This window comes from Neoarius graeffei, chromosome 1 (genome assembly GCF_027579695.1).
Source record: "Neoarius graeffei isolate fNeoGra1 chromosome 1, fNeoGra1.pri, whole genome shotgun sequence".
In the NCBI taxonomy this organism is placed as follows: Eukaryota; Metazoa; Chordata; class Actinopteri; order Siluriformes; family Ariidae; genus Neoarius; species Neoarius graeffei.
Genome location: NC_083569.1, coordinates 58,412,087 through 58,428,256, shown reverse-complemented (window position 1 = coordinate 58,428,256; position 16,170 = coordinate 58,412,087). Strand labels below are relative to the sequence as shown.

Sequence of the window (16,170 nt, the reverse complement as noted above, 5' to 3'; positions counted from 1 at the left end):
TAGCCAAATGTGAGAGAGGCCTTCAGTTGCTTAAAAGTTACCCTGGGGTCCTTCGTGACCTCGCTGACTATTGCATGCCTTGCTCTTGGAGTGATCTTTGTTGGTCGACCACTCCTGGGGAGGGTAACAATGGTCTTGAATTTCCTCCATTTGTACACAATCTGTCTGACTGTGGATTGGTGGAGTCCAAACTCTTTAGAGATGGTTTTGTAACCTTTTCCAGCCTGATGAGCATCAACAACGCTTTTTCTGAGGTCCTCAGAAATCTCCTTTGTTCGTGCCATGATACACTTCCACAAACGTGTTGTGAAGATCAGATTTTGATAGATCCCTGTTCTTTAAATAAAACAGGGTGCCCACTCACACCTGATTGTCATCCCATTGATTGAAAACACCTGACTCTAATTTCACCTTCAAATTAACTGCTAATCCTAGAGGTTCACATACTTTTGCCACTCACAGATATGTAATATCGGATCATTTTCCCCAATAAGTAAATGACCAAGTATATTTTTGTCTCATTTGTTTAACTGGGTTCTCTTTATCTACTTTCAGGACTTGTGTGAAAATCTGATGATGTTTTAGGTCATATTTATGCAGAAATATAGAAAATTCTAAAGGATTCACAAACTTTCAAGCACCACTGTCAATGGGTCTGTTCACTCTAGTGGTCTTGTCAGGGTCTGATGATCAGACAGCTAAAACTCAGAACTGTATGACTATTATTCAGTGAGCCTGGGTATCAGAAATCCTCACTGCTTTTAATCTTTCCTTTTAGATATGAATCCCCAGTGTTTGTAAGCTGCAGTGCTGTCGATTTTGCAGCTGCAGGTTGAGTGATGGCCTGTAATTTGCTGGGGGGAGAGGAAAAAGATGTTTCCTTCTTCAAGCAGAGTGGAGGAGATGCATGAAGGGAGAAGCGGAGTCATTGAGTTGAACGGAAGGGTGGGAATGAAGACGAGAAGTGCAAACAAGTGGGGTTGGGTTAATGACACGATTTTCACTGGAAGTATATACTCCAGTAGAGAAGGCAGGAGAACTGAAAGAGGTCTGTTTGTATAACTTAAAAGGACTACTAGGAGACCTTTTTGTATTTGTTTGTTGCAGGGTTTTGTCTTGCAATTATCTAGTGTATAGCCTTCACGTAAGGGCTACGTGTTAGTCTGGAGCTGTTCTCTTGTTGAAAAGGACTTCTTGCGAGTTTCTCTGTTTGTCAGGTCATGACAACATGACTGTAGCCTGACACCCTGGAGAAATTAAGAGACACAAAAAAGAAACACTGTCAGTGGAAAGGAACTGGATGTTCTGCAGCTTATATTGCAATTTTGTGTTTTATTTATTTATTTACTTATTTATAATTCAAGCCTTATCAACAACTCTCCTGTTCTAATAATTACCTGCACTTATTTTTTTTTTTCCTATCCCAACCCCATCATGTGTAATTTAATTTAAGTTGCGTTAATGCCTCCTTTTGCTGTCATTTTATGATTTGCAGGTTGTTGTCTCTTTTTGTATCCTTTTGTTGTCCTGTTTATTTTTACGTGACCTCTTTGTTTTGCAGATGAGGGCAGAAGTGCAGTTCACGAGGCGGGCGCTGCTCAGATAGTAGCAGAGCACATTAAGGCTCTGGCCCATAACACTGACCCGGCCACCGGGAAGCTCTTGACTGTCTTTTGTGGCATGCTGATGAACTATAGCAATGATAATGGTAATGACCGAACCCCGACTAGGGGAAAAATACATTTGGATGGTTCCCTATAGATGAATTCTGAGATGCTTGAGAAACCGTCAGTGATGCATTATGCTAGTTGGAACTATTGGTAATTTATTTTCCTTTTTGAGTCTCGGCTTAGTAGCTAATAAATATTTGGTTGAGTTTAGTCTGTTTCATACAGTGTAGTAAGTTTGACAGGTTGTCGAGCATCAATGCTAAAATCTCTAGGGGACCATTCAAATGAGGATAAATGTTGATCAATCTGTTCTCAATGATGGGTCACTAATCACAAGGTATAGACTCGTCCGAAAGGAAAATATGCCGCTAGGAATTCAGAGGTAAAGGTTCCCAATAATAAAACGTCCAGTGCAATGCTTTTAAAGATGCATTTCTGTGATATTTGAAAGCTGTAATCATACCTTTACATAGAAATCTTGTAAACTTTGAATAGATTGTGTGAGAAACAGGATCTCTGACAAGTAAATTGCTCTACCAGCCGCTATTACATATTATTCTAGTTATGTTTTTATAAATAAATATGTACTGAGGGTGGTCAGTGAAATAAAGTTTACATTTGAAGAGGTCCCTGATGCAGAAAAGTTGAGAAGCCATGAACCAGATGATAATGTGGCAGTGAAGTCATCTGGTTAGACTCTATTTTTCGATTATACCTTCAAAGCCAAGAAAAAAATCTTCCTTTCTAATCAGTACGATTGTGTGATAACACATGGTATTAACATTGAAATGGTGTCTAGCTGGATGTCTACCTTGACTAAGAACACATGCAGAGTATTTATTCATTATTCTGTTCTCGCGCTGAATAATGAACAGACAGGCCTAGCTCCATTTTGTTCTCTGTCTTGCTGGTTTTGTGGCTGGGCATAAAATGGTAATTACTTTCCAGAGTCTTATCTTTCACAGCTAGCAAGCTAAATTAGGGTCGGAGTGTCTCATTCTGTCCTGCTGCTTGAGTACATGGGGATACTTGAGAATTATGATTTGATTTGAAAAGTGAACAAACCACTTGATGCCTGCTGCTGTCAGCTCAGATGACCTGTCAATAGCTCCAGACTTCTACAACTCGCTCTCATAATGAACAAATCGCAGCAGGTTTTGGATGACGGGTCTTAAGTTGAATAAAGGAATCCTAACCTGGGGTCCATATAAAGGGTTAATATGTATGCATTCCTCCCAGTCTCTAAATCTTTCCGTCCTTTTGTCTCCCTTTCCCTTTCTGCACTGTTCTCAGTCTTTTAGTCTCGCCAGGTGCATTTGTATGATAAGGCTACGATGAGTAAATCCTAATTTAATGAAACTTATTCCCTGCTAAGTGTATTTGGATAAAATATAGTGATAGATTAGCTATAATACTAAAACAAACATCTTTTCTGTATTGCATCATACAGAAAGCTCTTGCATGTTCAGCATGTATGGCTCACTGATGTTTTTCTGATGTCAAACCTCTAAGTATGCAAACAATTGAACATTATCCAGTATTACAACCATTACATTGTAAACACGATAATGGTGTTCCTCCATTATTTGGTGTTGGATGGCAAATTACTGACCGTGTAGAACATCAGAATGACTGTGACATTTTTCTTTAAAGCAGTAAGAGCAAATCAAATGTTTCCCAGCCTGTCCAGCGGAGCCCATAGTAGAGCCCATTACGATGTGAAGATGTTTGTGGCCTTAAAATAGCGATTTTATTTTTGAGAGATGATGACGGCATCAATGCTATATCATCAGTGTAAGTGGCTGACAGTGAAAATGAACAAGTCTTAAATCAAACATTTATTCACTATTGAACAAATGAATGGCAGTAATTTAGTTACAACCCCAATTCCAAAAAAGTTGGGGCAGTGTGTAAAACATAAACCAGAATATGATGATTTGCAAATCGTGGAAACCTGATATTTCATTGAAAATAGTACAAAGACAACATATAAAATGTTGAAACTGAGAAATTCTATTGTTTTCTTGAAAAATGTGCTCATTTTGAATTTGATGTCAGCAGCACGTTTCAGAAAAGTTGGGACGGGGCAACAAAAGACTGAAAAAGTTGTGTAATGCTAAAAAAAAAAACAACCTAATTTGGTTAATTGGCAACAGATCAGTAACACGATTAGGTATAAAAAGAGCATCCCAGAGAGGCGGAGTCTCTCAGAAGTACAGATGGGGAGGGGTTCACTGCTCTGTGAAAGACTGTGTGGGCAAACAGTGCCACAATTTTAAAGTGCTGATGACACGTTTTTGACATCTTTGGCGATGTTTTATAACATAAAAAGTAATTCCCGATGATCCATATATTAATTCACGAAGGCGCCTATTTTACAAGTTATGATAAACGCGGCTATTTGGCAAATTTGACGGGGCTGCAGCACCCAGGAGACGAAAGAGGAGGAGGAGCTATATGACGTCAGTGAAAGAATCTTCCTCCTAACTTACCAGTTTGTTGTTGATGCGACAGGTGTTCAGTTTGTCATTATTAGTATTATTATTATACATTATTTTTTATATATATATATAATATAAAATTAGTTATTATGCCTTCGCGTTGTGTTGCCGGCTTTTGCTCCAAAACCCACAAGGATGGGGTAAGTTTATTCAAGTTTCCCAGAGATCCCGAGCTGCATGCGAAGTGGGTGAAGCAAGTCAGGCGGACTCGTGACAAGTGGGAGCCCTCACCAACATCCGTCCTGTGCTCTGAACACTTCGATTTGGATTGTTTTGACACCCTTCCCAGCTTAAAAGAATCTCTTGGGTGTTCAGTTCATCACAAACGTGTGTTACTACCATCAGCAGTGCTATTCCAGAGGGGGTCTACTAGTAGCTATGCCGGATCCAAAGACAGTCCTCCTGTCAGAACATGTGTTGTGAAACGACATAAGATAAAGGTACGTAGAGCTATAGATTCTACATGATAATCATAAATGTAATCATAAAGTCGGCGTGATATCGGTCATGTATTTGCTTGTGAAAGCTTGTGGCTTTCACGTAACTGCCGCCTAGCAACGAGAGGCAAAGGGTAAAGAGGGTAGGCTATGATAGATTCTATTCGGAAGAGATCAACACAATTCTAGACTCCCAGAAGAGAAAGAGCTAGCACTAGAGAGTTCACCGGCGTTTTCATGCGCCATTTCCATTGAGTAGTAGTGATGTGTCGGTCGCGAACGATCCGGTTCAAAGAGCCGGCTCTTTGAAGTGAACGACGGGAGCCGGCTCTTCGGTGGGAGCCGAGTTGGGGAGCCGAATTAGTTTTTTGTCCTTAGGTGCCTCAGAGAGAGAGAGAGAGACTTTCACAAAAAAGTTGCTGTCCGATTGCGTCTTTGTGTTGTCTATTACTATTCAAAGGAAAAAAAGTAGCATGGTGTACGCCTACTTTTTTTGGTTGGGGGGGTTGATGTCATTCACAGCTGCGAAAATACGAAAATTGGTGTAATGCTTAAAGCTGTGGAGCGCAGGGGAGAGGAGTCTGTGAGGCACCTGAGGAGGGGAAAATCAGCTGTGTATTTTATATTGGTAATATAACACAGTTTTGCATTATGTTTGTGAGAAAATAATTTATTAATTGGTAAGTTTTATTTCTATAGCTAGAACATTGTTACACTGCTATACTTTACAAAGCTTTACAATGGCTACAAAAACTAAAAAATAAAATGGAAAACATCCTATTGATAAAATATAAATAATAATGTAATTAATTAACCAGTTAATTGCAGCAATTAAATCAAAAATAAAATCTCAGGAGCCGTTTGGGAACCGAAAGAGCCGGCTCCTTATAGTAAGAAGAGCCAAAAGAGCTGGCTCCCGAAAAAGAGCCGAAATTCCCATCACTATTGAGTAGAACCAGAGTAGAACAGCCAGTGAACCGCAGCGTGTTCTTCCGCTGACGTCACAACATGGCCGCGAGCCACGGACCCAGTTTTCTTGCGCTGTGCAATTAAAAGTTGGATATTTGCATAACAACAGCTTCTTTTCACGTAATTATAACAGAAATCTAACATGTTTGCCATGTTGTATAGTTTAAGAAATTGCATAGAGTCATGTTCGTGTCATCAGCCCTTTAAGAATAATGTTCGTCAATGTAAAATTGCAAAATATTTGGAGATCACATCATCTATGGTACATAATATCATTAAAAGATTTTGGGAATCTGGAGAAATCTCTGTATGCAAGAGACAAGGCTGAAAACTGACATTGGATGCCTGTGATCTTCAGGCCCTCAGGAGACACTGCGTTAAAAGCAGACACGTGTCTGTAGTGGAAATCACTGTATGCTCTCAGGAACACTTCAGAAAACCAGCGCCTGTGAAAACGGTTCATTACTGCATCCACAAATGCAAGTTAAAACCAGATATAAACAATATCCAGAAACACCGCCACCTTCTCTGGTCCCGAGCTCTTTTACGATGGACTGAGGCGAAGTGGGGAAATTGTCCTGAGGTCTGACGAATCCAAATTCTTTTTAGAAATCATGGACAGCACATCCTCCAGGCCAAAGAGAAGAGGGACTATCCGGCTTATCAGTGCACAGTTCAAAAGCCAGCATCTGTGATGGTATGAGGGTTCATTAGTGCACATGACATGGGTAGCTTGTACATCTGGGAAGGCATCATTAATGCTGAATGGCATATATACACGTTTCAGAGCAACATGCTGCCACCCAGATAAAATCTTTTTTAGGGAAGGCCTTCCATCTTTCAGTAAGACAATGCCAAACTGCTTTCTGCGCTTATTAAAACTGCATGGCTCCGTAGTAAGAGTCTGGGTGCTAAACTGGCCTGCCTGCAGTCCAGACCTGTCTCCCATCTAAAAGTTTTGTCACATTTATGAAGCACAAAATATGACAAAGGAGACTTTTAACTGGCTTTGTTGTCACAGAAAACCTCCTTATCCCTCATAGCCCTAGGAATCAAACAGCCAAGTTTTTGCAGAACAATTGCAACACAGACTAGCGACACATTTTTATTCCATTACTTTTTACAGGATGTGTTCTACATGGAGACCATAGACGTTTCTGTCCATTCAAGGACCTGCAGGTGGTAAAAGGGAGAAGTAACGTTCCTGGCCTTTAACTGGGCTGAAGTAGGACGGTCCGTAATAAGTAGTTATTCAAATGTTTTCAATTATACTGTGTAAATGAGTGCACAAGCCAGCAGCTCGGTGCTTATAGTGTCCCTGTGGCAAATGTAGCTCTTGTTGATGGAGGCTCTCGTACTGCAGAGCTTTGCCAGTAGCATCGAGACTAAAGGAATGCAGAATGAGACAAAACCTCTGCTTCTTGTGTCAAAAACATCTGGAAAATTCTTCCTCAGATGAGCACTAAGGGTGCTCACTGAGGTGTGTGGCAGATGTAGTCACGGGATGGAATTCCTAAACCTTTGTTTTTATGTGTGTTTATAATTTTGAGACATAGAAGATAAATCTGGCCTTCTTTTGGTTCCTGGATTTAATCCAGTCAACAATCATCACTGTAAAGTGTGCACTTTTACAGTAATAACTCCAAAGAACTTGTTGAATGACTGCACAATGTAAATTAGTAATTTTAGTAGGTAGGTGGCTATCGCCACGATTTGCACCTTCCGTCTTGGATGTACGAGTAGTGATTTAGGATTTCCTCTTACAGCATGGGGTGCTCCCAGAAAAATCAGAACTACTGGCTTGTTTTGCTAATTCCAAGGATTTTGACTGACACCACTGAAAAAAAAAAAAAAAACACTGACTCAATTTCAAATTGTTTAGTTCCAGTTTCAACTGCTCCGTTTATGAGCTCGTTGTTTTGTTTTTTGTTTTCTTTTTTGGTCATAAAATCGTCACTGTTTTTGCTGAAGGTGACCAAAAACGGTCTTTAAACTATAAAAGCTTGTAGCTTGTATACCTAACTACAAGTGAGTGAAATTTGAATGAAGAGCACATGAGTTTTATTGCCTGCAAAATTTGGCTCCATGGCCCAAGAATGTAAATAATCATGATAGAGATTCCGGAATCGTATTTCCTTGTAGTGTTTCACACCAAAACGTGTAAAGAAACTTCACTTTAAGGCAGTTTAGGCTAGTCAATATCTCAAAAATGAAAGTTATGACAATTTCTTCAGATCGCAGCTTTTGTTTCGGTTTCGATGGAGAACATCGAATGTTTTTGTTATTACTCGACTTATAACGTTGATCTTGGTATCATTTTCAAGGGATTTTCAAGATCTTTTTCTATCTGCACTATTTTGTTTTAGGGTTTAACGATGTTTGAAAATCTTACTCGCATACCTAATCTAAGCTAGCCAGTGTGTATTGCTGGACTGGTGCATGGTAAAATAGTAGAAGTGGAATTTAATGAAGAGACCTTAACTGCCAAGCAAAGACAACACACTTTGGCCTTTTGTGTTGTGGTTAATAATCCAGCAAGCATAACTCGGAATAAGACCATTTAAAATGAGAAAGTGCTTCTTATCTAACCCGACGTTGTATTTCTTTCCATGGTATCTGGCCTTTATATATCGCAGTTCTCTCTCCCTCTCTTTTTCATTAGGTCTCCTAAATTCTTTAGTCTCTCCTTCTCATTCGTCTTTTTTATTGCCGTTTCTTGACTCGTCTCCTTTTTGTCTATTACTGTTCTGTTCTTTCTTGCCTCCTCTGTCTGTCTCTATCAGGGTTGTTGCGTACAGTTTTGCAGTCTTGACTCTGCAAAAAAAAGGTTTCTTTTTCAGGATTTATCACCCTTTTGCTGCATTGGGGAGGGAGGGGAATGTACTTGCTGATAATGTGATGAAACTGAATGTGACAGGGCTACCGATATTGCAGTGTTACGGGACAAAAGCAGTGCCATCTGATTCATTTCGTTACGCAGCATCAAGATGCATGTGATACCATAAGGCTGGTGTGAGACAGAAAGAATGATAGCATTGAAGGCCAATGCGTTTGTCCCTGTGAGATCTTTAGTATCGGTCAAATTATGGGATCAGGGGTTTGAGCTCACACTGCTGTGTTACCACTGTTTAGACCTACATGATTCTTAAATGAGATTGTTGATTAAGTTCTTTTTCATTGTCATTTGTGACCTAGGCTGCTTATTATTATTATTATTATTATTATTATTATTATTATTATATGCTTAGTTATCTTCATTTTAAGCAACAGTCAAATAAGCAACTGATTTTAATTAATGTGTTGCATCAATGGTAACTACAAAAACATTTCTTTCACAGCTGATCTCTCCATTTTGGTGCATTGATGCATGTGAATGTTGACGTTAATATGGTGTATTTAATTTCTTTGCGTCCTCAGACACGCTGCAGGCCCAGCTGATTAGCATGGGAGTGATTCCCACCCTGGTGAAGCTTCTGGGAGTCCATGCACATAACATGGCGCTCACAGAAATGTGCCTCATTGCCTTCGGAAATCTGGCAGAACTGGGTAAATAACTGGCAGACCTGTTCACTCTTCCTTCATTCATTCCATGTGACTCCAGATGTTGTGTTGTCTGGAGAATGTTCCTCCCCACTTTCCTCTACAGAGATGGTTTAAAACCCGGAGACCGTCACCATGCCTTTAATTCGGGAGTCTCACTGTGTGTCTGAAATTGCTCACTCGTTCACTACTCCCTACTCCCTATATAGGGAATTACTATAGTAAGCTCATTGGTAAAATGAAAGACGCTTTTGGATGCTAGTCCGTCGCGCTGGTATTTACGTCATTACTGTCACACAATTAAAACTTGCCAGGTCAGTTGGATGGTGGGTTTTCAAAATAAAATCCCCCCCCCCACGCCATGTGGCGCATAGGGCGGCATCAATCTCCGTTTCCATAGCCCTCGGCCTCTCGCCTATTACATAGCTAGGGTTACAGTGGGGGGGCTAGTCCTCTCGTAACCATGAGAGTTAATAAATAAATGCGTGTATTTTTGTGATAAATCCATATTATACTGAGCGTATTTCCTTCATTAATAAATACAAAGTACCTGCATCTTTCAGTTCTTTTAAATCAAGGCTGAATACTTTCGTCTTTGCTGCTGCCTTTTATTAAATCAGCTTTGAGACTTTTGATTTCTTTCAGCGTGATCGCAATGCATGATGAGATATATTGCTTAGTTAGTGACCATTGGTTGCACACTACTTTTCGTGATGCATTCTGGGATACTTTGAGTGCACTATATAGGGTGTAAATAATCCTCACTATCGTTTCAGACAGCACTACAAAATGGCGTCCCCACTAGTGCCCTATATAGTGAGTAGGGAGCGATTTCGGACACAGAGTCAGTCTAACTCCAGATTTAGGCGATGGAGGCCTAAAATAGTAGTGGAGGAGACTGTTGAAGATGGAATGCTAAACTCCTAGTGCTGTGGCCTTTCCAAGGCTGGACTCTTGCACTTCTTCTGTTAATCAGTTCCATCTTGATGCTCTTTTAATTCCACTACCTTACACTGATACCAAGCCAGTACTGTTTCATACAACTTTTGAGTAAGAACTCTCTCTGGAATAGGCACGTATAAATGGATTAGTATGGAAGATGAATTATCACTTTCATTTCTGAAAAGAAGAAAGCAGTAATTATGAGAGAAATCGGAGCAATTTTTCCTTCACTTTTTATCTAGTGTAGCTGGAGACAAAGCAGCATAAAGAAAGGAGCGCAGCACCCTGAAGTTCCTCTTATAGCATAACAATTTGCCATTGATGGCTTTTTAAATCCGTTTAATAAGAAGCACAGCTTTCACTTGTCAATTTGGAGTTACATTTTAATTTTGTGGAATGACTGCAAAAAACTAGTTAGTTAGTTCCTGTAATCACTTGTTATAGCGTCTATAAGAATTATCATTCCCTCACCAGCTTCTCTCTCTCTTTCTTTTGAAGTCAAAAAGACAAAAAAAAAGTTTGTCAAAGGAGCTTTTCCATGCACTGACTATGGAGGCTTCGTCCAAAAATGATAAATAAATGTCTCCTCATAGAAAACTTCATATTAATAATTGCGTACATTTTTAATCTATTTATTTGGAGCATCCATCATGCATGTATCTGGGTATAAACCTGCGATTTGTCTTGCAGTCACGTTATAGGAAATTAATCAACTCCTCCTGACTGACTGATCAGAATTAATTGCTGTACAAGAGCATGTTCCAAGCATTTATTAATGCATGTGAAGTTATCACTGTACTGTTACTTTCACTGAGATCAAAATCATTCTATACTGTACCGGTATCTGGCAGTACTCGTATCATTTGCGTTTGCAGTGCATTTTAAGTGTCTTAAATGAATTCTTCTATCCACATTCACTGGATATGAGCAATCGCGTGCTCTGATAGCCTAGTAGTAGAGTAGCCAGTCAGCTCGTATACCGTGAGTAGAGAAAAACAAAATGGTGGAGCATGTTGCTGAAGCAACCGAGGATGAAATAAAAACTCGGAAACAAAACCCCTAAAATTATCAAGTAATGGACCTTTTAAGTTGGTTTGCCAACTGCCAAAAAAAAAACCCTAAAGAAGAAGAATCATAACAAAATATGGAATGAAAGTATTTGATGGGAAGAACCCCCCCCCCCCCCCCAAAAAAAAAAATTATTATTACAGCATTTTTCAAAAATTGCTATGGTTGTTTCGCCAGTTTGTTTAATTATTTTGTTGGATGTTTTGTATAAAGTTTTTTTTTTTTTTTTTTTTTAAATTTATCGAATTTGCAAAAAATAAAAATCTGTTTCTCAAAATCCAGTGAATGTGGATAGAATAAAACGGTTATTCCTCTCAATCTTGTCGTACATGGCTTACAGCCTCGTCGGCTCTCGGCTCACATACGACTCAATTTCGTGGAATAACTGTTAATTATCCGGTCCTATACATGACATAATGTTGGTTGTTGATATCTAGGTTTTATATGTTGAGTTGGTTTTAAATCATCATTAAATCTTCAGTAACATCCTTGTGATGATTCTGATGTGTATATCTTTCGGTCATTGTGCCTTGGTAGAATCAAGCAAGGAGCAGTTTGCAGCTACAAATATCGCTGAAGAGCTAGTGAGACTTTTCCGGAAGCAAGCAGAACATGAGAAGAAGGAGATGATCTTTGAGGTGCTGGCTCCTCTCGCTGAGAATGGTAAGAGTCCGACATGAAATTTTTTTTTGTTGTTGTTAAAGTAAGGCCCTGTCCACACGAGTACGTTTTTGTCGAATCCGCATAAATACTTTATCGTTTCGGCCTCGCGTCCAGACGGAGCTGGCTTTTTCGAGGTGTGAAACGGGTATTTTTTGAAAACGGGTCCCAGAGTGGGAAAATCCAAAAACGCCGGATAGCCCGGAGTCGTCTGGACGGCGAAGCGGATTTTTTCAGAAATGATGACGTATAAACCCCGCCTCTCTAACCTTTTAACCGCAGCCACCGCCGCTAGACGCGTCATAACAACAACAATGGTGGACTACAGGCTTGTGCTCGTACTGCAGAAACAACTCAGTCTATTACAGCTGTTACAACAAAACCTTCTGCTTTTATATTACTGCGAGGAGCAACAAAACTTCTCGTGTTATGAGCTTGTTTTGTAAACAGCGCGTGACCTTTATACGCATGCTCAATGGCTTCTCTTCCAGTTTTAGTGTATTGGTGTGGTGGCATCACAGCGCCACATACAGGCCTGGCATATGTACTACAGCGTTTTGGGTCGTTTCCAGTGAATCGAAACGACGCCGTGTTTACGGAGATTTTTTTCAAAACGACAGCGTATTGGGTGAGGCTGCGTACTCGTGTGGACGGGGCCTAAGTTCCATACAGTATGATTGGAATAGTTCAGGGTGATTGCTGGATGTATACAAATGTTTGTTTCAAAGTGTTTCATGACTACGGTAGAGTGTATATGTAGGAGACAAGAGACCTGCCTAAATGTGGTCTAAGTGGCTAGTTACACTGACGTACCATGTCTAGGACCTGAAACTATGTGTCGTCCCTGCTCACCCTGTCATTCACACCCACGTATGGACACGGTGTCCCACCTGTTGTGAGTGAGTGTGAGAAATGTTGTGAACAAGCATTCATTTTCAGTTTCAAATAACTTGACTACCTTTCAGTATCTAAAAGGGGAAAAATATATATTGCATATATATATATATATATATATATATATATATATATATATATATATATATATATATATATACTATTTTTTTTTTTCATTGCCTGGAATAACTTTAATCTGTTTGCTAGTTCAAACAAGTAGAAGCACCAGAATTACAGACCTATTGTGCTTTGGGTCTTCTCCAGACATGGCACTATTGCAGAGTGGTCTACAATTAGCCAGCTGCTGGAGTTGTTTAGCGTAGTCTGTGTTTGGATAATGGGTGCTGTCACTTGCTCTCTCTGCCATCGCGCCCACGTTAAGAATCGGGGATCTGTGAACAGCTGCAATCTGCACCAATTCTATGACATGAAATTGTCTCTCAGCTGCTCCCCCGTGTCTCTTATCCAGAGACAATCTGACTTTTTTTTAATTTATTTATTTATATTAAAGTGAGAATATGCATGGAAAAGTAACGTGATCCATTTTTAGATACGAGTATCTCTCAAAGAGTAATCGACAAAAGTGGAGGGAATCGGTGAGGAAATAACTCAAAAGGAAGCATGGATGTGAGTGTGTGTGAAATATAAAAGTGTAAACAAGCCACGGGGGGGAGAGCTGGTGTTAAAGGTATACGTGAGGTGCTGACGGAGTGAGAAAGACCATTTGAGAGAGAGGCCAGAGAGATAGAGGGATGATGAGGTCGTGGACATGTGGTGGATGAGAAGGAAGAGAGAAATTAGTGTGATGGAGACTCCAAGTGTGTGAAAACGAAATTGAGGAATGAGAGCTTGACCCCCTGACTGGTTCTTATCATTCAATGCACAGAACAGTGCTCTCGGCCTGCCGGTCTCCAAGACAACGTCCTACTTAAAAGCTACTACATTGTAGTGAGAGACAAATGCTCAAATACTTCCTAGCCAAGGAGAAGCGAAGCAGGCGCACATCTACAGTCAGCCATGGACCGTGTATTCAGATCCACTTTTTTGTTTTTGCTTTTTGTCAGAAATTCCTCGGCATGGCCGATGGTCTACATACTAATTTGTTTCTGATTGTGTTATGTAACTGTTATATAATGTGGCATATTCAGTTCTAGATCTGTAGCACTGATTAATATGCTTATTACTCATATTGTGCATGAATAATAAGTCTTGAAAATTGCAGAGCAGTGCAGATATGTAACGGCTCCATGACTGATTATAACTGTTCAGCAGGACTGTTTCTCATCCTGTAGAATTCATAAAGTTTATTCACTTAAAACAAGCAGCTCTTACTCTCCGTCTGCCCCCCTGTCTAACTCTCTTGGTCGGTCGGTCTGTCTGTGTCTCTCTCTCCCTCTCTCCCTCTCTGTCTCTGTGTGTCTCCCTCCTGCTTTCTTTCTCTCTCTCTCTCTCTCTCTCTCTCTCTCTCTCTCTCTCTCTCTCTCTCTCTCTCTCCTGTCTCCCTCCCTCCTTCCCTCTGTGTGTCTCCCTCCTGCTCTGTGTGTGTGTGTCTCTCTCTCTCTCTTCCTGTCTCCCTCCCTCCTTCCCTCTCTGTGTCTCCCTCCTTCTCTCTCTCTCTCTCTCTCCCCCTGTCTCCCTCCCTCCTTCCCTCTGTGTGTCTCCCTCCTGCTCTCTCTCTCTGTGTGTCCCTCCTTCCCTCTGTGTGTGTCTCCCTCCTGCTCTCTCTCTCTCTCTCTCCCTGTCTCCCTCCCTCCTTCCCTCTGTGTCTCCCTCCTGCTCTCTCTCTCTGTGTGTGTGTCTTTCTCTGTGTGTGTGTGTGTGTGTGTGTGTGTGTGTGTGTGTGTGTGTGTCCCTCCTTCCCTCTCTGTGTCTCCCTCCTGCTCTCTCTCTGTGTCCCTCCTTCCCTCTGTGTGTGTCTCCCTCCTGCTCTCTGTGTGTGTGTGTGTGTGTGTCTTTCTCTGTGTGTGTGTGTGTCCCTCCTTCCCTCTGTGTGTGTCTCCCTCCTGCTTTCTCTCTCTCTCTCCCTCCCTGTCTCCCTCCCTCCTTCCCTCTGTGTCTCCCCCTCCTGCTCTCTCTCTGTGTGTCTCTCTCTCTCTCTGTCCCCCTCCCTCCGTGTGTCTCCCTCCTGCTCTCTCTCTGTCTCTCTCTCTCTCTGTCTCCCTCCCTCCGTGTGTCTCCCTCCTGCTCTCTCTCTCTCTCTCTGTGTCTCCCTCTCCCTCCCTCCTTCCCTCTCTGTGTGTCTCCCTCCTGCTCTCTCTCTCTCTCTCTCTCTCTCTCTCTCTCTCTCTGTGTTTGTTTGTTTGTTTGTTTGTTTGTTTGTTTCAGATGTAATAAAGCTGCAGCTGGTCGAGGCTGGTCTGGTCGAGTGTCTGTTGGACGTTGTGGCTCAGACGGTGGACAGTGACCGAGAGGAAGACCTGGCTCAACTCAAAACAGCGTCTGACCTCATGGTGCTGCTGCTGCTGGGAGGTGCTGCTCAAGGCTTCAACCACTAATGCTTAATATTGATTTTAATTAATGTAGCTTTATACAGGGGGAAAAATTGAGCCTTCTGAGGCTCAATTCTCATTTATTTTGAAATTCTGCTGAACTTGTATCATATAGAAACTACAAAGCAGGGATGCATGGGTTATTCAAATATCCACATATCCAAACTCTTCTTAGTATTCAAGTACTGACTCCACTTTTCCCATTCATTCATTTATTTATTTGGGTAGTGATGCTAAAATCTTCAGTTACTAAGCCTTCAAGTCATTATCAGCCCTGACAGCAGCACTGATGATCCCTAGTTTGTTTAATCAGGTATTTGAATATTGATTGCTTGTAGGGACGGAGTGTGGTGTAGAGCCAGATCGTTTCAGCACACAAACAGCTACAGCAGACTCGGCGATGTTTATCCGTAGCAGCTGCTTTTGTCCCTGAGGAGAAATCTTTCTGCTTTAATGCTCTCCAAACACACCTCACACCTGAACATGTGGGTCTGTTTGCATTGTTAAACAAATTAGCATTCGAAAAACACGGCCTCATAGTGGAGTTTAATGGCATTATGTATTATAAAGCGAGTTTGGTGTTTAGTCCATGGGTCATGTGTATGAGATGTAGACATGTTGAAGTATTAAAAACAGCTCTGATGTCCAGATCCATTTGAAGCTGTTCCCTGAAATTTAAAGCTGTGTTCAACATTATTATTATTATTATATATAATTTAAAAAATATATATGTCAACTGGGCGGCACGGTGGTGTAGTGGTTAGCGCTGTCGCCTCACAGCAAGAAGGTCCTGGGTTCGAGCCCCGTGGCCGGCGAGGGCCTTTCTGTGTGGAGTTTGCATGTTCTCCCCGTGTCCGCGTGGGTTTCCTCCGGGTGCTCCGGTTTCCCCCACAGTCCAAAGACATGCAGGTTAGGTTAACTGGTGACTCTAAATTGACCGTAGGTGTGAATGTGAGTGTGAATGGTTGTCTGTGTCTATGTGTCAGCCCTGTGATGACCT

The 16,170-nt window shown here is 41.2% G+C and overlaps 1 protein-coding gene across 3 annotated transcripts in view; it reads left to right on the top strand.

Moving 5' to 3' along the window:
- The window catches only part of rap1gds1 (RAP1, GTP-GDP dissociation stimulator 1), a 71,414-nt gene that overhangs the window by 43,563 nt on the left and 11,681 nt on the right, over positions 1–16,170 (top strand). For 2 of the 3 annotated variants that reach the window (XM_060935462.1, XM_060935452.1), the window contains exons 5-8: positions 1,562–1,708; positions 8,995–9,123; positions 11,665–11,790; positions 15,007–15,150. In XM_060935462.1, coding sequence (XP_060791445.1) covers positions 1,562–1,708; positions 8,995–9,123; positions 11,665–11,790; positions 15,007–15,150 — 546 coding nt within the window. The remainder of the gene's footprint in view (positions 1–1,561; positions 1,709–8,994; positions 9,124–11,664; positions 11,791–15,006; positions 15,151–16,170) is intronic. The other variant, XM_060935472.1, reaches the window with a different exon arrangement.